The sequence below is a fragment of the Corapipo altera genome, unplaced genomic scaffold, assembly GCF_003945725.1.
Source record: "Corapipo altera isolate COAL_440 unplaced genomic scaffold, ASM394572v1 113, whole genome shotgun sequence".
Lineage (NCBI taxonomy): Eukaryota > Metazoa > Chordata > Aves > Passeriformes > Pipridae > Corapipo > Corapipo altera.
Window position 1 is genome coordinate 5297168 of NW_020884895.1, and position 22059 is coordinate 5319226.

General features: G+C 44.9%; 1 protein-coding gene across 5 annotated transcripts in view; it reads right to left on the reverse strand.

Moving 5' to 3' along the window:
• Positions 1 to 22059, reverse strand: part of KCNMB2 (potassium calcium-activated channel subfamily M regulatory beta subunit 2) — a 145712-nt gene that overhangs the window by 40857 nt on the left and 82796 nt on the right. For 2 of the 5 annotated variants that reach the window (XM_027647548.1, XM_027647549.1), the window contains exon 1: positions 9865 to 10800. The exons of the other annotated variants lie outside the window; for them this stretch is intronic. In XM_027647548.1, the coding sequence (XP_027503349.1) occupies positions 9865 to 9938 (74 nt within the window). In that variant the 5' untranslated portion in view covers positions 9939 to 10800. Of the gene's footprint in view, positions 1 to 9864; positions 10801 to 22059 lie in introns of those variants that run through there. 5 annotated transcript variants of the gene reach the window in all.

Below are 22059 nucleotides of genomic sequence, written 5' to 3' on the forward strand. Positions count from 1 at the left end.
CCACAGCAGGAACTCAGCCCTCACCATGTTTTCACGGTGTTCTGCATTCACAAAATAAAACCTGCCTGGCTTTCTCATGAAGGTTGTCAAAATGTCCCAACAGGAGGCTGAAGCCAGAGGTCCTAGCACTGAAAATGCTCATGTTCCAGGACCCTTGCTGGGGGCTACAGCAGGTGCCAACCAGCAGCTACCTCTATTTGGGTGACTGCCAGAGGTACCTTGGATTTTCTTTTGTTGACACTTACAAAACTGTCTGACAGCAAAATGGAGAAATAGGCAGTCGAGCTCCTACAGCCTGTGAAAAGGAAATAAGCCCCTGGCCAAGGGAACAGGAGAGGAAAGAGGCATGTGGCATCTCCAGCTTTCCTAGTGCTGTGTGATAGCAGACATGAGGAATGACCCCTATTGCTTAAACCTTAACACTTAGATAGTTTCTTCTCATAGTGTCAGATGGAAAATCTAAAAGTCTGGAAGTGTGGATGAAATCTACGTTACAGGAAGGCACACAGTCACTAAATTCTCACGAGTCACTGAATTCTAATTTCTGCAGTTCAGTACAGCTTGATGTACAATTTGTTTAATCAGAAATGCTACCTTGCTCCCTGTGATTCATTCCAAATCTATTCCAGGGCAACACTAAACAGATATTGCCCAAACTAAGGGTTAAACCCATGACACTGCCGAAGAAAAACACTGAGATAAGAAATACCAGCTGCCACTGTCTGGCTCATAGGTTTGACCAGAACTTCAAGAAGGAGCAGAATCATCCCCAGTTCAGACTCCTGGTCCCCATACCATCCCACGATCACTTATAACAGCTTCAGGCCATGCTGAAGACCTATGAGGCTCTGAAAGCTCAGCTAAACATTTGGATGATTATCCAGATGGAGCCTTAAGTGCAAATGTACAGTATCTGTTAGCATTAACTAATGCCTTGTAATGGACGTCTGTAATATTCAGAGTTCATTATAGCCTAAAAACACCTGGCCCTATGTCAAACTCATCACTATTTGCAGAAACAAAATCAAGATGCAAAAAACCTGAAACAAACATAAAGGAAGAGGAGGTATTTCTTTGGTGGCTCCTCAGAGACCAGGTTCACGAGGGTGTAGAGGGACCACGTGATTTACAACTGGTGAGTGTATGTAACTCTCATATGGGTATCACATTCATGTACCGACACCTTCCTGTATGTCAGCACACCTAACTGGTTTCGTAAAGGTTAAAACCCACCCTTTCTTCTTTTTCAATCACTGTGACAGCAAATTGAAACCTACTGTTGCCACTAGTGTGTCACACACAAAAAATCTGCTTCTGGTAAAAGTTTCAGAAATGTCTCAATGTTGAGTAACTCAGGTTTTGGTTTTGGTTGTATCTTGTGAGGGGAATTAGAAAGCAGCGTTATTCAAAGTTTTGTGTCACCAAGATATTTTTGGCACGATGTATCCTGACACCATATCCTAACAATTGCCAGGACCTGTAAAAGCGTATGGAAAAAAACCAGTGGTTTTATTTTTCCTGTGTCTATTTGAAGGGTTAGATATAATTGGTAATATAGAGCCTGCTATGACTAGTGAAAGCATTAAATAGATTTGCTGGTGCTTTTTATTATTAACTACAACTAATAATCTATCTTTTCACACGTGAGTGGAGTATGTGATAAAGGCATTCTTTAGCAAGTCTGTGCAATTTACTCTCCAGCCATGACTCACTCCTTACCCTGAGAAGTAAAGCCCAGGTGACCCAGCTGTGGTGAACACAGAGCCATCACTGAGGCAGTTTCCTTAGCAACATGAGCCACACGAAAAAACATCCAAAACATCTTCTACCTCCTGCTTACTGTTCCTTGAAGTTGTTCTAAGTAAGCCGATGCTAAATCTCGTACCTGAATTTCAAAGGTAGAATCAATGTATCACAAAGCAAATTCTTTCACTTGCAAGCAAGTTAACTTTAACTACTGCCCCGACTTCAGGCTTAATAAGGAAAAATAACGTTAATTTTTTAAATCTATTATCTCCAAACACTGCCTGGGCTCATAAACAAATAACAGAAGCAGCTTCTGGATCCTCAGCTGATACTGATTGTCATTAGGGATTTGTTGGAAGTTAAAGAAACCATGGCAATTCAGAGCAATCAGCCCAGGATGAGCTGGGTGTTTATGGGTTCCAGCTGCTCATGATCAAGGCTAGATTAAGAGCAGATAAATAGTTCACCCAGGAGGGGGGGATGGTTTCTTGAGGATTGTTCTGTGTTGCTTCTTGCTGAGATAGTTTGAAGAAAAGTATCTCAGGGGTCTTTTTTAGAGGTGTTGGACCAAAGAACTGTGAGCTGTTTGAAGTTAAGAAGGATGCTTATAAGCAAGTGGAAAAGTGCCTTTTGTGCATTCAAGGTATTGTGTCCAGTAGTCCTAAGTATTTCCTATTTGTGTGTGCATTGTTTCTTAAAGTATCTCTGCTCCTTGTATTGCAGGCTTTTGGGGTAAAGTGTGTATGTTGTACTGCATCAAGATGCCACTTTTTGTGTTCACTGTAATCTACATCAAAGTTCAGAAAGCCTGAATGTATTACTTTCCTACCTGCTTGTAGGCATGTGGTCATGGAAGAAGTGTGAAGAAAGTAGTGTATTGATTTATGCCTATCATTGTCTGATAAGAGCAGATGTGGGTCTTGGAGTTTTAGTTTAGCTGATGGACTGTACTAAACCTGACCTGGTTCTGCTGCTATTACATGTGAGTTATCTTTGATGCAGCTAAATCACTTTTGAAGTATTGTAGAACGTGAAGTGGAGCCAGCTTTGTAGGCAATAATAACAGAATGAGATTATTTAGGCTAAAATGAGTCAATATTTGGAAAATTCCACTGTTGGTAATAAAATCTTGCCTGAGGGATGCTGATTGATGCTGTCTGTACCAGATGGGAGAGTGGGTTTGTAGCATGAGACTGAGCCTGAGTGCTCCTGTGCACACCCCTGATGGGGATGCAGCTTGAGGGGGAAAACATGAGGGTGCAGCCAAGAGAAGACGTGTGAGCACCAAGTTATCTCCTTGGGAAAACAGTAGTTGTGTGTTTCAGCTAAAGGAAGAAAAGGTAATTTTGGAGAAGATGTAAAATGACAGATTTCAGCTCTGGCAGGGCTTTTCTGTGGTGGCCCTGTCCCCACTCAGCACCCAGCATGAGGGTGCCTGGCCTGCTATTCCTGGGCTGTGAGCTCCTGCTGGCATCAGAAGCATGAGGCCTTGGCTGTGTTATGCTGACACTTGTTCTATAAAATTGACAGCAATAGTGAATGATAGCCCATATTTCTGCAATATCCTCTTCCTTGGGACGCCTACCAACATGCCATTGACAATGCTTTTGAAGGCTGGATTTTGGCCAGGTTCTTGGAGAAGCAGTATTTTGGCCTTGGTCCCAAAACAGGGAGCTCCAGTTCATAATGCTTATGATCAGGGATGAGGGACTTGCTTTCTCTTTTCTATGTGAACTACCTCTCCTAAATAAACAACCTGTCTTCACAGCATATGCAGGACTGTCTAGAGGGTCTTTAAGGGTGCTAGCTGCCCAACCTGAGTACCTCCTTGGTCTTGGCTTGATGCTTCAACTCTGAAGCCACTGCTTTCAGTTGAACAAGTGTTTGAGCTCAAATGGGTAGTTTTGGGTGGGAGCAACTGTCTGTAGTGCCAGACAGCAGATCTAATGACATATCACTAGAGCTGTTCTGGGCTAGACTATAGCAATAACTTATTAAATATAACTCTGAGGGAGCCAATTTTGGTGGTGTTGGAGTGATCACAAACATTTGAGGAAAAAAATGAGTCTTCTTTCCATCCTTGGTCCGTTGCACAGCTCAGGACTTCTCTGCTTATTTGTGGTCGGAATTTATTGTTGATTATTGTATTCCTTGGCATGAACCGAAATTTCAGCCTCCAGGTTCATGGCCATTAACCACAGTGGGAAAAAAGTGACCCATTTGTCTCACATAATGAGTTTGCCTGTGGAAGCTGTAGCCACTTTGACTGACTTATGACCGTGGCTGGGTACTCGCATCAGGTGCAAACAAAAACAGCCAGTCTGGACTGGGTGCCTGTGTGTGTGACATGATGGTCCCTCCTGCAGATACTGGGCTGGGAGCAATGCTCCACACCAGCTGTGGCTTACTGGTGCCCTTAGGAAATTTTGCTGCTTCTGTGTTGAGTGTGGTTGTAAAGGTACAAAGGAGAAGAATTCAATACACCTGATCCTTTACAGTGAATTCTGGGCAAGCCTTTCAGCTCAAACTTTTTGTATTGCTTTCTCTGACCACTCTGACATTAGTAATTTGCTGGTCTTTTTGATTTACCAGCATAAAATGAAGCAGTCATGATTTGTACTGCGGGAACTGAAGCTTTTAAGCACCTTATGTGTATGCAAAGGAGACTAATGCATCTGAGACTGTGACTGCTCTAAAGACTACTTTAAATCTTGGAGTGTGGGCCTGAGTGGAGTTTGAACAAGCTGTGTGCTTATGCAATTAAGGCAAAGCTGTGCTGCTTCTTGAGCACTTACAGCACTTGATAGGGATTCAGACAGGTCAGACAACTGCTATGTGGTCATCTCTTTAATCCTCAAATAGAGGGAAATTGGCCTCTATGGTGCATGGAGGAGCAGTGGGTTTCTGTCTCAGGCTGTGTAAGAGCCAGCTCAAATTCTGAGCAGTGACTGCCATTTCAGCAGCACCTGTGCTCTTGTTTTGCTGGTGGTGGTGCTTGTTTTTGTGGATCAGGAGTCTGCAATCAGTTCCAAAAATATCAACAGTACAGTTTGAGCCCATGAGATCAGGAGTGGATGTGCACTTTGAAGAAAGCACTGAAGAAAAAAAATCAACCACTTGAAAAGCAGCATGAATTTTATAATCATGGTTAAGGACTGACAGACCAAGGCACTGTTTTTTCACTGAGTGAAACAGAAAATAAGGAATCAAAATTTCCATGTTCTGTTTCAGGTTTTTCATTAACTTCTGTTTGGAGGCAAACAAGTGCCATCCTTCCCTGCTTCTGCCTCCTACAGGCAAGGTAGAGCTGTAATTTGGAACAGGGCTGTCCTATGACTTTAGGACTGTATAATGATGAAAAGCCTTGGTGAACGATCCTATGGAGATATAAAATGATTAATCTACAAGCATCTGAGAACACTTACAACTTAGCTTTTGGTTTGGTATCTGTTATTGCACTTATGGGGCTGTTAATAATCTTGTAATGCACATCAGGCCTTATCTTAATGATTAAAAAATGATTAAAAAAGGTCTGTTTTATCTCTAACTAGCAAGAAATGCAATTATTTTAAGTAGTGCAAAGTCTCTACCACTCAGAAGTGATATTAAATGGTTTTAATAACTTGGCTGGAGGGTTGTTTCAAGGTGCTAGAAGCACACCATCCCTCAGATGAGCATATTGTGACAGCTCTGGAGCTGGTGTGGGGGCAACGCAGAGGGGCAGGGGGTCACGAGATCAAGGCAGAGGGATGTGAAGAAATGGTAGGAATAAGGCAATTTGCAGTCAGGTGTAGTACTTTAGCTTGAGGACAGCTGGGGAGGTAGCTGGGAAAGGCCTGGGTGGGAAATCTAACAAGGATGACAGAGCTGGGGGACACGGAAGGATGAACATGTGCTTAGTGGAAAGTGAGAGGGCTGGAGATGGGCTGAGGGGGAAAATCTCTTTTCCTTCCACACCAAAACCTTATGCTGACAGAAAATCCCAGAAGCAACCTTTGCTTCCTAATGGTGACCTGCTAGTCCCTGGGAGGCAGGGACAGTGCTGAGACCTACCGGGTCTGCTGGCAGTGCTGGGGTGCTTCCCATTGGGATCCCCCACCTCTGAAACTTCCAGTGCTCCTCAAAACCACACAGCTTCACGCAGAGATAATTAACTGTGTTATTAGCAGGGATCAGACTTCTGTTTTAAGTGGAATAAATCCAACCGTAAGCATGTGGGTGTTACGTAGATGGGCTTAAGCCATTTTTCATTTGTTCTTCCCTCACAGGAGACATGTTTCATCTCCCCAACAGCCTTTACACATCAGCAATAGAGTTAAGAATTAAAGCAGAATAAAAAATAGACAGTTTTTTAACCTTGTCACATCTCTAGGATGGTGTTCTGCTGCTCAATTCAGATAAACCCAGTAGAGAAGCTAATTGCTGATAAACTTTCAAAACTCCAATTAAAGGCAATTTTATATCTCCACTGATATTAGGAAGAATACAACTACTGCTGGACACATAGCAACTAGCAAGACCAGCTTACCAACTGAGGGGTGCAACTTGACCTGCTTTAGAAATGGGCAAGGCTCTGCTGAGCAAATTGGAATTAAACTGATTGACACTATAGAAATTTGGCCTGTTATTCCTCCTGCACACCCCAACAATGCAGCTTTGAAGTGATGTTTGAGCAGTAAGTGGCAGGTATGTGCCTGCGCTGTGCTAAGTAAAGCCAACTTCATCTGAACCCAGCCCAGCAAAGATTATCAATGTGTGCCTGAAGCACAAGGGTTTCAAGAATCTGAGGGGTTGCATCAGAAGTGCAGATTTTTAGTTCTATACTGGAGAAGCTTTACCTAAATGACACCTAAATAATTTTCTGTCCAACTCCCTACTTTCCACCTTGCTTCATTTCTGGTGAAACACCTATTGAAATTGCACTGCCTCATACTTTTGTTAACAACCAAATATTCCACCCAACAGTGTCTTCCTGAGCACACAGAAGTGAGTCCCTGGTCACATGGGAGGCAGAGGGACTTTGCCACTCAGTTCAACTAGCACTAAAACTATTCCTGTAAAAGTGCATTTTTGCAGTTGCACTGCAATATCTCTGCTCCAGACCTCTAGTTAAATCCATGTTAAAGTCTAGGATCAATCTGCCTGGCAGTAAATTAATGGCCCATGGTGTAGCTACTGCTGTGATGCCTCTTCCATTAAGAGAGGCAGCATTGCCTTAAGTGGCTTGTATGTCCAGAATAATGGTGCTCGTGGCACCTGCATAGGGGATGATGCTTGTTGCATTTAAACTAGATTATATGGCCCAAGAGGCATTGCTCAGCCCAAGAGGCACTGCAGAGCTGCAGTGTTCCAAAGGGAGACTTGTGGAACTGGGGACTTCTAGCGTGTCCCTCCATGCATCTTTTCAGGAGGTTTGTGCAGACCCCTTTGCTGATTGGGTTTTGCTGCCTCTGCCTGCCTTTCACCTACAGGGATGTAGCAAGTGTCAGTACTGCTGTGCTTGCAGCCTTGAACAAGCATGCAAAAGCCAGGAGACTCCTTTGCTACCTCTGTCCCTCTGCTGGCACAGCATCCAGCATCTGGCATGGGTACGCTGATCTAGAAAATGATCCTTAAATATTAAGGGCAGAGATGTTGGGCCATTCTGGATGCATGCAAGGTTCCAGTGCACTGGGCTGCCACTGGCATTCTGGATAGTAGCCTAGAAGGCACTGGACCTGGAAAGTTCAGTGCTTGGTGTTGGGATCTCCCAGCAGCCTGCCACTTGGCATGCAAAGCAGCACAGAGAAGGGGTCACTTCTTCAGCTTCTTTAAAAGAAACAGTAGAAAGGGGAATAAGAAACATTTACCAGCTTTGAAGGTGGGAAGGGTGCTGAGGCTTTCTGCTTTCCTTTCCCATTGCTGTGTTCCTTGTCTCTCTTGGGCCCCATGTTGTAAGTCCTACGCTCTCATCGGAAGAGTGCTGGCTGCAGGCTCCCTCCAGAGCCCGTTGATGCAATCTGGGTCATTCAGAGAAGGTTGTCAGGAATGATCCTACACCTCCCTGCTGTGCTGGCACTGAGCTTTGCCTTACAGGGCATGAGAGTTGCTGGGTTGATCCTGAGTCCTGTTCCTAAACCTGTCTGACCCAACCCACTGCAGCCCTGGGGCTCCTGAGGGGTGTCGCCCGGGGTCCTAACTGAGGTTAGGCAATGTTGGGACACCATGCTGGGGACACAGGGGGAAATACGCTGTGGCATCTAGCCACTCATTTTTTTGGATGGCAAGAAGTTAGTGATGGAGGCTAGGACTGGGTAACCCTGTGAGGCAAAACCCACCTGCCAAGGGGCTGCCAGAAAATAAGGGGATTTCTAGCAGGGCAATGAAGCCCTCCTGGGGAAAGGCAAGAGTAGATTATGACAGAGAGCTAATCTGTATGGCTGTTTCATAGGTTTCCCCAGTGCCTGGACTCTGTGCTCAGCAACAGACATTATATGTGCTGAGAATAACTGATTTCTCAGAAGCACCACATAAAAATACGTGGAAGTCTGGAGCAAACTACAGCAGTTTCTTTGTATCTAACAAAATCTCTCCCCATTCCCACACCAGGTTAATATGAGGGGCCAGATGAGCTGTCAAGCACCACAGTTTGGTGGAGGCCACCCTTCACCTGCCAGCTCACATTTCTCATGAATCCTCACCTCTTTCTTTGACCTTATTTTAGGTGTTCACACAGACACGAGTAAACCTAACTCCTAACATGGCAAACCTAACTCCAAAGCTGCTGTTTAGACCATTGTCAATCTTCTACTCACAGCAGCCAAAATTCACAAGCAAAGGCAGAATGCAGGTGCTCCTCCAACCCAGGGACCACACCACAAGGAGTTTTGCTGCTGCTGGTCCCTGTGCTCAGACCAACTGTGCTGCACAGCAATAATCATGAGTAACTAATTTTCAAGACTTTCCAGATTGCTACTATGTGGAAATGAAGACTTAAGTTCCCAACTGGACACTTGTCCTATTCAGCTGCAAGTTTTTATCCAAATTATTTAAATGCTTGCTGCCTCACTTTTTCTATTTGTCCCTGACCTGCCTGTTTGCTATTCTTGGATTAAAATCACTGTGTAGGATACAGTTCCTCTTCTAGCAGCTGCTGCTTCTTGTACATGTTTGGAAAAACAGACTCTGAATGTATTTTGGGGAATATGGATATTCCAAATCAGCTCAGGGCTGGAGTAATGGTACTGCTATGGTACAGCATGATGTCTGTAAGTTGGGTAGTGCGGAAGTTTGTGCTCTGCCTATGGGAAGTTGGTGTGCAAGTCCTCAGTCCTTCTCTGTTTTAAATGCAAACATAAATGACTCCAATTCCCCCTAAAGTCAATAAAGATTATAAATATGAAGTCAAATAAGACCCAAAAGCCCAATAAGTGCATTAAAGCTGGCAGTATGTTTTAATTTACTACTCCTACACCTTTTTGCCTGACACAGTTGGGAAGTGCTGCCAGTGAATGCTGCATGAGCTCCTCTGTGTGAAGTTGGAGGGGAACGGACAGCGAGTTACCCGCTGGCTGTGAGCCACAGCTTGGAATTTCCTGACAGTTTTTCCTTGTAGTTTCACGAGCAGCTTGCTGTCAGGGAGCGTTTCTTGTGTCCCTTCCCTACCCCATATGCTGTTTTCAGTCTCTATTGCAGCATTCTGGAGTATTTTGTTTCCAAATGAGGTCCACAGGGTGCTCTAAGTTGTCCCCTTGTGAAACATCACAATATGCATCACTTAAACATTATTCTAAGCCTCTAACTCCAGCCCACAAATGCTACCAACAGTGAATTCATTCCTCAGAAGAGCAAGTGTAATTTATAACTCAAAACAGCACTTGAAACTGTTTGACTAATAAAATGTCCTTCACTTGACTCCTCAGTTAGAGCCTGGCTCGTGCCAGTCTCTTCTCATATGTAATCACTCTAGGAAATACTTTTTCAGTGTGCGCTTAGTAGCAGAGCCTGAATTTGCTCTAATACATGCTTTAATGTTTACTCCCCAACACCTCATGGCAGCTCATCTAAGCTCTCTGCACCATCCCCGTCCCAAATGCCTCAGCCCATCCTGCAGCTTCCCCCCTTAAGGATCAGGTTTACCTTAGCAGCAGCGGAGCAGCAGTGCCCAAAATGGAGATTTCAATGGGATCTGGCAGGGAGATTTTCCCTCTCATCTACTTACTCCTGTAGTTTCCACTTTTGGGAAAACAGCCTATCTACAAGCAGAAGGTTTCCATATATCTTGTCTCTCAATGTCTTCAAATACTTCTTGCTGCTCTTGTAGTTTCCAGGCAGTTTTAATTACTTTCTGTTTTTAAATAGAGGCGAAGCACCAGAATTCAGTAACTATACAGAAAGAAGACATCAGAAGGAAGTGGGTGTGAAGACCCTCTGGATAAAGTCAGCCCAAAAAAAGCTGAGCTTTCTCTCTCCAAACTTTATTTCATGAAGCTCCTCATTATGCCCACCTTTATAAAAACTCTTCTTCCCATCTGCTCTGCCTGTGCATCCCTGACTGCCGGGGCTCCTCTGGGACATGATGGCCATTCCTGTGAGGGCAGGATGCTCGGCGTGGAGTCAGTGCCTTTGCTGTCATTTGCCAAAATTCATCCCTCTCATCTGCTCCTGGGAAGAACACTGCAGGAGTCAGGCAGAAAAGTGAGCTCAGGTTGGGGCAGTCCCAATATTGTCCTGAGCCCGTGGCCAGTGCACAAACAGGCAGCACCTCTCCTGGCCAACCTTTACTTTCCGAAATGTCAGGGCTGTGCAGAAGCAGGCGTTCAGCTCTTTCTCCAGTGTGCACTCATCCCTGTGTACCCTTGCATGTGCTGGTGTGAAATCAGGGGCTTCCCAGCCTTTCCCTCAGTCACCTCCATCAGATCACTTTGTCCTTGGCTGGTATTTGCTTTTCTGAGTCAAGAGCATGCCAGCGAGACGCTCCCGTTCGTCTCTGGCTGCTTGCTGATTTCCCACGCTGTGTGCTTGCTGTTTGTTCCTACAGCAAAAGCAGAAGCTGCTTCTGCTGGTGTGGTCCACAGCTGGACTTTCCCCCCCCTGCCCTGTTTAAAACGTAAGGTCTCACAAATTAAGAAGCTACAGCCTGTCTAGATCTTATACCAGTCAGTCTCTGATTCATCAGAGAATCTCCTTGGTAACTAGCTGTTCCTCTCTGATTTGCTACTAAAAAGCTCTCCCAATTTAAAGAAAAAATACAGTGAAAGCAGAAAGAGGAGCCACACCATATAGATACCTTATACAGAAGCATATGCCTTGTGTGCAAAGAGCTATACAGGATATTTTCTGATATGTGTGGGAAGCAGCCTCTCTGTGAGACAGCACGCTATTACCCTATGGATGGCAAATGTGCTCCAGCTGCCTTATCTCTGCTAGAAATCCTTTTTCCTGCTCCAGGGCCAGTAACCCCATCTGCAGGGTAAATAATCCCACAGGAGAAGATGAGGTTGGCATTTAACAAGGGACTCAGCAGTTCATGCTTTAATAAGCCAGATTTCTGGCCTTGCGTGGGACAGATTGCCAAGTACAAAGATTCAGAGATGGGGTGACTTTCTGCAGGAGGTGTACCTGGTGCGTTTGATGCTGTCTGATTGCCCTCTGGCTCTGGTAATGAGCCCCTGCTGCCTGATCCCCTCCTCGGCACACAGCAAAGTGCTGCCTGTGCTTTGGTGTCTGTTGGAGTCGGAAGGTGCTCACTGAAGATTTGGGGAGTTTTTTTGTTGGTGGTTTGTTGGGTTTTTTTTCCTAAGAACCAGCATTGCTGGAAAAGTCGATCCCAGGTGAGGCTAAGAACACTTAGTGTTTGAAATAGTGACTAATTGTGCTCAGAAAGTCAGTGTAAGTGAAGAGTTTGACCCATGAATGCCTGAGGCCAAGAAGCTCTGTGGTGAGAGTTGCCTGGGGTTATTAAAAGATGAGGCAATGGTACAGAGCTAGAAATGGGTATTCATGTTATGCATGTCTAGTGCACCTACAGCCAGAAAGCTCTGACTCCCTGTGCATGCTGTGCCTGCTCCAGCAGGACTGTGCTGCTGAGAGTGGGGCTCTCTGTGATGCTGAGCCCACTGGGGTAGAAGAGGGGACAGACGACTCTAAATGAGTGCAGCTGAGCTGCTTTCAATTCTTTTTACCAGGTAAATTAGAAATCAAAAATCATTCCTGGATTTCTCTTGCAAAACCCAGCCAGCAGCCCTTGCCCTGACTCTTGGCAGAAGCAAACAGAGGGAGAGAGGCGGGTCCACAGCCCAGACACTGGGCAAGTCACCTTCCTCTCCATATTTTCTCATTAGCCTTATGCACTTCCTGTCCCATAGCACTAATTCCTCATTGCTACAACAAACAGCAACAAAGCACCAGATCCATGAAGGGTTTTTTATCCCTGCAAGAGGCTTTTGAGCTCACTGTGAGAGCTTGCTCAGCCCTGGGAAGCACTCAGCAGCTGGAGGAAAGCTCCTGCAGGCAGCTCTGGCAGTAGGGCTATTGACACCATGGGTGTCATTGACTTGAGACAAAATCTGTGTTCCCAGAAGTGTTGTGGTGTCTCTAATGTCTGGGCAGGAGAAACCCAGGATTATATACTCTGCTTGGGCAGGCATGATCCAGACCTGTTCAGATTCAGACCTGTGGTTGCAGGTTTTTTAATCTTAGCAGGCAAAAGCTTGTGTTTTAATGTGCTGCCCACATCAGCAAAGCCAAAAGTGCTCACACCTTCATTTATCAAGTAATATGGGTGACAATAAACTGGTTCTGACAAATGAGGGTTGAGATAATCAAGCTCATTTTTGATGCAATTGAACATGTCAGGAACATGACCTCATTCTGTATAAGGGATGAGCTTTTAGATAATCAAAGTTGTGATAGGCAAGGCCTGACTGTCCCCCCTTGATCAGGGGAAAAGGGATGATTGATGCTAGTCCTTTTCCTTCCTGTTCTCCTGCTGCCACTGTGCTGAGGCTTGGGGAGGGCACCTGAGTCCCTGCTGTTGGGGTCTGGTGCTACTGTTTCAGACCTGAAAGGAGATACAAGAACCCTCTCCTCTGCCTCTTTCCTGCCTTTCAGTTTTCTTCCTAAAGCTTCATAACCTTTGCTGCTACCATATCTCTGGGCCCAGGCCTCTTGGTGGGAGGGAAATGGGGGGGCAGAAGGAGCCCCTGATGGGAGCGATGCCTGCAGGCATATCCTGGTTGACTTCATCACCAGGATCCCTTGATGGAGGGAAGGATGGAGAGAGGTCAGGTCCAACAGCACTGGTGCCGGTGTTGGGGTCTCTAATACCCAGTGCCATTCTGTGACCATGGTGGGGCTGAAGCCACTAGCCTGTGAAAAGCAGGATCATTTCTTGTTTTGTCCAGGGGTAGCAGGAGCTCCTCTCCCCCAGGTGAGCATCAGGGCAGAGCCTGGGTGTCATGTCCCACTACACAATTCTCCTGGAGCAGAGGATGCTCCCTCGCAGCCTGTCCTGCCCCATGGAGGCAGTGGGCAGAGCTGAAGATGGACTGCTTACCTTTGCTGAAGCTCTGGAGCAGCCAGATCTGAATTTTTATGTTATACATTTTAATCACACTGTTGTGACCTGCACCATGGCATGGGGAGAAGTGGATAAGCATCAAAACCTGCTTATTCCTCACCCCTCACCTGGTGCCTGCATTTTTCAATCGGTTCCCCTGCAGATGCCTGCAGAAAACATCTCCTTGTCTGGGTTATTGCCCACCTTGTGTGGTTTTGGTTACAAATTCATATTTATACATACATAGAAAAGAGCTTATGTACAGTGTTTTGCTCTTCCTCTCTCCTTTGCAATGTGTTTCTATTTTGGGAAGAGGAGCAAAGGTGGCTGCAGCTATTTATAGCAGGGGAAGGTGCATGAAAAAGGATGCCCGCTGCCTGGATGGGCACAGGGCTGTCTGCCTGAGGGCAAAAGGGGGTCCCTGCCATCAGAGATATAGGGGTTTGTTTGTTTTTTTTTGTGTTTCTTCCATTTTATTTCAATTGCTGGTCTAATGCTGAATCAGATATGAACTTAAAGGACTGTTAGTGGCAGTGAAAAAAAAAAGAAACGTGTGGAGCATCAGCAAGTATTTTTTATGAATCGGATCTTTTGAGATGAAAGCTTCATTACTGTGAAACAATGAGCCCACTACACTCTTAGTAGTACAAATGGGTTTCATTTGTATTAGGAAGATACAAGCTTATTACTTTTAGTTTGTTCCTGTAGCACCAGGAATGTTTAATGTGATAATCAATGTAATTGAGGAACTGAAATTACAGAAAATTGCAACACTCTCAGGAGTGATAATGGCTGCAGCAGCAGCACCACGGCCGAAAGGTTGGGAGATGGGCACAGGTGTGGTTAAAGCAGACTCACATCCCAAGTGTGGATGATCCCCTATCACGCTGGGATCCATGGGAGTGCATCAGGCAGCTCTGGTGCAGCCCTTGCACGAGGGGCACCTGTGTTTGAACAGGTCTTTCCTGAGTTATGTGCAAAGCTAGATAGGGTCACAATTCGTCCAGTTTGGTTTTTGGGGTTTTTTTCCTCCTCCCTCTCCCCCGACATTGCAAAAGGCACACTTTTGACACCAAAACCCTACTGCTGAATTCCCAGGTCATTTTCCTAAGTACAAGGTTGCTAAAGATTTTCAATTAAATGTTTCAGAGTCTTAAACAGAGACAAAACAACATTTCCTCTCCAGCCCGCTGCTCATAAAATGTGATGCTGTTTTGTGAAACTTTTCACCGCTGAAACTCAGTCTGTAGCAGGCACCCAGCACGCTTTCAGCCCAAATTCTATGAAAAGCATAAGTAGCAAGCTCCTTGAAGGACCTGCCAGCTATAGGAAGGTCATCTATAGCCCAGCAGCATGGAGCTCCTACTCCAGCTCTGGGGAGCTGCTGGTTGCCATGTACCAAATCCAATCACTCCTGCACCTCAAGGCAATTTCCCTGCTCATTTCATTCCCTCCATGATACAGTGGTGTTTTTTTGTTGATTGTTGGTGATTTACTCTGTGTGTTAGTTCATAGAAAAGGTGGTGAGAAGAAAGGCAGCTCCTTGTCTCTGCCTTAGCAGCTGCCCCTGGGGCAAGAAGGTAGCATGGGGCACCTGGGCTGCACTGCAGGCTGCCCAGACATCAGCCTGGGCAGTGATGGGTGAGGAGAATACCTAGAACCCAGGGAAGACTGAACATATCTCAGATGCAGACTCTGAAGCTGCTAAATTCAGAGTAAGTCTGAAAGAAACAGCAGCCTGCAAGGGTGCAACCAGGTTTGTTTTCAGCCCTCTCCATTTTAATCTGTTTCATTCCGAGGAGGGAAATTTTCTGTTAGAAAAGTTGCCTTGTTCTAGCAGTGGCCCTCCCTTTTGGGAGAGCTGCCTGAGCTCTTCTCCCATGCCAGGAGACGCTCTCATCTGGCACCATTGGAGCCTGTGCCCAGCGCTGCCCCACATCACAGGGCTTCCTCACACTGCCAGTCTTGAACAGAGAACTACAGAGAAACCAGGTTTGTCCATTAAAAGAACTCACTTTACGATGTGCCATCAGCTGTACCATGAGTTAGATTTAAGCCTATTGCAGTCAGATGGTACTTCGAGGGAAACTATGGAAGGCAGAGCTGAAGGTGGTGACTCATGGGCTGTAGTGTTCATGCTCTTAATGCAATTGCTTACATTACAAAGCAATTATCAGGGTTTAAAATTTCAATAGCATTTGGAAGGCGTATATGCCTGGGGGTTTTCCATTTGCAGAGATGTTTCTTTTATTGTACCTACTTGCCTAGTAACTTCACCATTTTAAGCACATCAAAGTGTTTTAGAAACCTATTTGTGATCTTTGTTGAAAAACAACAGCAATCCTGCCAGCTCCACACAGAATACTTGCTCCCTCGCAAGATGCTCCTAGGGTTCAGTTTGGGTTTTGTGAGGTTTAATGAGGTAAAACCCCCTGTGCAGTGTTTTCTGCTCCCTTTCTTAAATTTTGGCAGCACATCGTTCAGCTGGGGCACTGCACTTCAGTGCTCTCTCTATCACTGTGACACCATCAGCTTCTCCCTGTCTGTCCAACCCCTTCAGGAGCAGCAGTTACTCTTGCAGTAAATTTTTGCTTGGAATAACACATTATTCTTGTGGCCCGCTCCTGCTGCCCTGCAGACAGGCTGGCTGAGGGGTTGGGAAGGGTAAACCTTCTCCATCAGCTGCCAAAGACAGAATTTGCTGCTGATAACTTGAGGTGGTGCCATGGTTGAAAGCAGGGCTTCGGCAGGTCCAGTCCAGCCCAGAAGGGCCAGAAATGAACTGGGACTTATGGGAGGAGGTAATTCAGACAACTCTTATCACTTAGCAAGGGAGAGACTTTCTGCAGAGAAGACAATGTCCAAACCTGACAATTCTACACTTTCCAGTAGTGCCACAGTTTCCTTAAACAGCATGACAGACTAATTATCACACAACAGTTTATCACGTGCACAATGCATATGAAACCACATGGGTAATTTCCATAGTAACCATATGAGATTCAAACACCAGAATATTGTATAGTACCACGCACCTATGTGTCCGTGCAATAAAGCACATATGCCTTTGTTAGCCAGTGTTTTGTTTCTGGGCTTCCAGTCCTTGGCTTAGAAGCATTTGCAAAACCTTGATTACTCATGTGTAATACTCTTGCACTAGACACATGCTTCTGTAATGCCTTTAAGGTTATGTGGAATTCTATTTGCAACCCCTCTCATAAAAAAATAACACAAACCACTTGCTGCTAAATCTGTCTGTCAGCAAGCAAATGCCAGGAACCAAAATGACTATTATTATTACTGTTATTTGCACCATTCCAAAATCCATTAATTTGCTTGTTGCGGTTTTAGGTAATGAACGCTTCTGCAGCAAGGTCACAACTCCATTTTACATCAAATAACTATCTTTACTCATGTATGATACATGAAGCGTATTTCTTGCTTAGGGCATAATGTTTTATTAACATTATTTTCCTTTGTTCTTTCTTACAGATTGTCTATTATGACTCTAAAGATTGCCTTAATGATGTGTCTTTTTTAAATTCAATGCATAATTATATAAAACAGAAATTCATCTGATGCTACATTAATAAATCTCTCACAATTTTTTTTAAACAGGGGGGCGTGCTGCTATTATTTACCAGAAAACATTGATTTAGTTAAACTTCATGGAATTTTTCAGTCACTGACACATGTATTGGTTACGGGCAGAGCAGTGATGGAAATGATGTGAAAGAAAACAGTTCAAGACAAAAAGACTAATGGAAGTAGTAAAAATAGTAAAGATATGAAAGCAAGAAGTACTGAAATAAATATCTGAGATGGGAACTTGCAGGGAAGGTTCACTGCACCTGCGGACGCGCCTGGATGAGTGTCAGCCTGGGTTAATTTGCAGGGTGACAGATGTCCTGGGAGCAGGCAAATGTTGAAGAACAGAGCTGATGTCCCTGGGCCAGGTCTGCTCATGGAGCTGAGCCACTCTCAGGTGTCCTTGGAGCATCACTGACTTACTGCAGCTGTGGCTTTGGCGCTTGTCTTTAAGGATGATTGTGCAATCCCACACGTTTGCAAAAAAAGCCTCACCTCCCTCCTGGCAGCACAAACACTATTTTGATTGACTGATCCTATACTGCTTGATCTGCTTCATCCCATTCAGCTGTTTTTGTCTCACCTCTGGCTCTTCCTTTGACCCCAATTTTCCCTTGATTGACTCTGACCACCTCTTGCTGGGCTTCTTAGTGCTGCCAGGTGTCTCTGGTTCCCCCAGCTCGTCCTCAAGGAGGTTGGTCCTAAATTTATTTAGGCTGCTCCTAAATACCCACCCATGCTACCCTAAGATGTGATTTCACGGTCCCCTTGCTGTGGCTGAAAGTCTCTGAAGGGTGCCCCCAACTGTTGTAGTATCCATGTGCAAGGATGGAGCAGCAACCTGGTCCCCACACCCGAAACTTTGAATTTGCAGGAGGTAAGTGCTGCTGTTACTGTTTTGTAGATAAAAACCCTATTGGTTGGCAGATATTAAGTGTTTTGCTCAAGGTCACAGTGAGTATCTTTGAAGTCACTTGATAAACACTTCATTCGCAGCAAAGGATGTGCTTTGGGCTGTGATCTTATCCTATAACAAATGCTGAGATACGTTCCTCCTCTTTCATTCTAGCCTAGTGGTATATGTTGCTCACAGTTAATAATCAGCGGAAGATCATTAATTTTGCCTTCTGATATATGTTTTTAATTTCTTTATTCATAATGAGTTCATTGCTGCAACAGCAGGAGTGAAATATGTGATACTACTGGAATTTCTTTGTAATTCAGCATTAATTAATGTCCACTTCTTGCACAGCGTTAATAATAACATGCCTAATCTTTCAGAGGCTGTTGTGGAAAATTCTCTTTTCTAGCTAGCAAGAAGTGAGATTTGCATTTTAGCCTTTTGTTTAGATCTGGCCCTGAAGGGGTTTGAAGTGTTGTAGGAAAGCTGGATGCAGCACCTTTGTTATCCAACCTGGCGCCATGTAATTGGGATTCCAGTCCATCCGCTCACCTGGTCTCTTCGTATTTGCTAGTCAGCACAGGGAAGGACAACCCATTTCCACAGAGACCATGATGAACTTTTTATTAGGAAAACAGGTCTGTCAGCCCTTATTCCTCCTCTTCCAGCAGAGTTTTAGTTAAATGCACTGTGACACTTGCTATGTCTGAGACCCTTTCTGTCCCTTTGCATGGGATGGACTCCTGGTTTCTGTATGGTGATTCTCCTCCCCTGTCCATTGTAATAATAACATGCTGCAAGTTTTGCTGGTCTTTGTCTCTCTGGAGGATTACACATGCCATCTAGCAAAACTGGCCATCTAGGGATAAAAATACGTTACTAAAATCAAGTCACCGTTTGCCTATACTGTGAGATTTGTCTTAATACCATTGCAGGGTTAAACCCATTTCTTCACAGGTTAAAGGGATGGATTTATCGGCCTGAAATGCTAATTTTTATTTCACCATACCTTGCTGCTGTTTTATGCATGTTTTCCTCCTCAGCCCTGTCTGAGAGAAAGGAAGGGCTTAGGGTTGGGAGTGACTTGCTGTCAGAAGTCTAAGGCTGTTGCACTCCCTACTCCTGACCCTTTAAAGCATGGTGTGACCTTTTGAGTATACAGAGAGCTGAGAACTTCATAAATGCACACAGATATAAACAAGAGATGGTGCTTCCTTTCGTGAGAGCCCTGTCAGGCTGTGTGAGAACAGGGTGATGTTGCATGGCAAACTTGGGAATTTCTGAGTGACCTTGCTGCTAAAAGCTTCATCTTGTGACACCAGGGAATACCCCTGAACTTGTGTATGAACTCTAAATATTTGCTGTTATGAGGCTGCTGAATGTGCAGCTGTGGAAACCAGTGCTTCACTTTGCATGCTTGGGATAGCATTCCCAAAAGCTCTTGCCGTGGCCCAGATCATAAATACACAGTGTCTAAGGACAGCCTGGGGATAGGACAGCCTCACAGAGTGGAGGGGTGTGCTAGAGGGGGTTCACCTTGTCCCCATGGCCATCTCTGACACCTCACTGCAGGTATCAGGTGTGCCTGAGCTAGAGGAGCAGCTTTGCTGGCTGGGATAGATGCAGCTGGGGAATCCTGCACCCTAACAAGAGTCACCTCTTTACTGCTTATTTTCCAGCCCTGCTTTGCTCCAGGTTGGAGCTCACCCAGTGCTTGTGCAAAGCAGCAATCACAAAGCCAAATTTTGGATAGGCTTTGGGAATGTGGAGGCACTTTGAAGTCTTGTGCACCAGGGATGTACCAGGAGCTGCATCTGGCTGTTCTGCCCCGGGAGGGCAACCAGGGCAAACTGCTCCTTTCATATGTCTGCAGTGTCACATTGGAAAGAAAATGGAGGTGACAATTATTGCAGTTTCCCATCCTTGCTCACCAAGGCTTGGCAGGGAGATGGCACTCATTGTCATAGCCAAGCCTGCCATCTCCTGACCCAACAGCTTTGGTGGGAAAACTCAGAGGGAGGGATATTGGATCATGCTCCATCCTGCTTCACTGACTTGTCAGTTCTTGCTTTTGTTTTTGTGCCCGATTTGGAATATGTGCAGATTTTGGTCAAGAAAAATGAACAAGGAAGAACACTAATTACCACACTCTGAGGGCAATGGCATCACTGTCCCCACATTGCATCTGACTTACTGGGCCTATGGGAGGGGCTAAATACAAATTCCAGCAGCAGTACAAGCTCTTTAGTAATATACCATCTCACTTATAAATGTGCTTCGCAGAAAAATAACTACTTTAAACCTTCTTCTTTGCTACACTCACTGACTAATACAGCCCTGAGTTGGTATAATGCTGTCTTTCCACAGCTCCTCTTTGCATGTCTGTGCTGAATTCATACACAGAAGTTTTTATGAGGAAATGAATTGCTAAAATTCCTAATGAATTTGGTTATCAGAGAGGTTTTTCTAATAAAGATAATATGCGTCAGCAGAGCTGGCAGGTTTTTACTGGGGCAATTCTTCATTGAGTCCAGAGTAGATTTCTGTGATAAATCTTGTCAGTGCTGTCACTCTTGGTCCTAATGGTGTGAATAGCCATTTAGCTTGTGAAAGAGCAGAGCCATTCAGTGGCTCGTGGGTTTTGGCATCATGCTCAAGTGTTCTCCAGCCTTTCCTGTCTTTTGCCAATCTCTCTGACTAATTCCCCAAATTTTTTATAATGCAAGAGAGGCTCCCACAATAAATCTCTTAACCTCTGCTGTTCAGACTCTTATGATAGATGCTGCCTGCTTTCATTGCAGGATGTGATCCCTGCTGCAGTTACCTGGCTGCATTATCAGAGACTGAGGTAACACTTTGTTCTTAGAGCACCTACATGATTTGTTTTATATCTTTGCCTTTCAAAAGCTTTTGAATTGCACTTCCTCTCTGGCTTTCACAGCTAGTTGCAGCTCTGGACTGAACTGAAGCCCAAGCGATAAGCCCTGCTCTGTATTTTTTGTGCAGAGTACAGCAGGTTCATTCATTACAGGGGATGATGCTGCCTGTTGAGCCACCCCCAACCAGTTGTGTATCTCTTGAGCATCACAGTCTGTCTCATGGAGACACCCACAGCCTGAGGCTGTGAGTCCACACTGATGTTTGCTTGCTATCATGAGGAAAATGAACCTTGTTTCCCTGGTCACAGTGTAATGCAGGGCACATACCCTGCAAATGGGGACAAGCAGGGAATTTGGAAACAGCTGGCCTCTGTCTGGTACCTGGGACTAGTGGTTGTGCTCCTTCCTTGCCACGTGCTGTGTGGAACCAGTGGATCCCACACTTAGTCCCACTGTGTCAGCTGCACTCTAGCAAGTGGTGGGAGGGGTTTTTTATATTTCTTCTTTTAAAATATCTGTTGCTGTTCTTACATGTCAACAAACACAAGTGTCTGCAGCAGAGACAGTATCTTAATGAGTTGTTTAGCATCTGTGGAGATCTTGGCAAAAACCAAAAAAATGAATAAATGCTAGATAGTTCAGTGAGACCTGTACCAGATTTATCTAATACTGACCTTGCAAGAAGTCCTTGGATGATATGAACTGGCTGTTATTGGTAGAGGAGAAAATAAAGTTGCAGCAGTTTATACCAGCTGAGCACCTGGTCATTATATCTAATGTTGTAAAAGTTGCTGTGGAAGCACAGGCTAAAATAGCTATTCATCTTTGATCCCTCAGCAATGGAAGAGGCTCTAGTAATCTCTAAGATTATGGTTATAGAGAGATCAAATTTTATATACAACCTGCTAGACCATGTTTACAACATGGTTCAGTTCAAAGAGGAAAGTACTACATGTGCAAAGTGTGTGGGTCTCCTCTCCTCCTCTGTGCCTGTTTTGGGTTTCTAAGAGTGAGTCTGTGGTGCCTTGGAAGTCTGACTTTGCAATGCTGTGGGTGCTCTGAGCTCAAGGCCAGCACTGCTGGTCTAGCACCTGGTATTTCCAGAGGAGAAAGTGGAGCTAGGTAGGAGTTACCACATATTTACTTATTCTTGGGGAGCAGAGATGGAGCCAGGCTGTGTTTGAGAGATGATGTAAAACCATTAGAGGAATATACTGTCCTGCAGGACTGGAGTTAGTGGCTTTGCTGTGACTACAAATTTCCAGGAGACTTTAGTTACACTCCTATGTGGGGGAGGGTGTAAATCACAATGGCACAAATAAACAAATGATCCAATTAGTAGGAGGCACAATTGCAGGCTCTTAGTTTCCAATGCAACATATGCTCCAGCCACTATTTCTAGATTC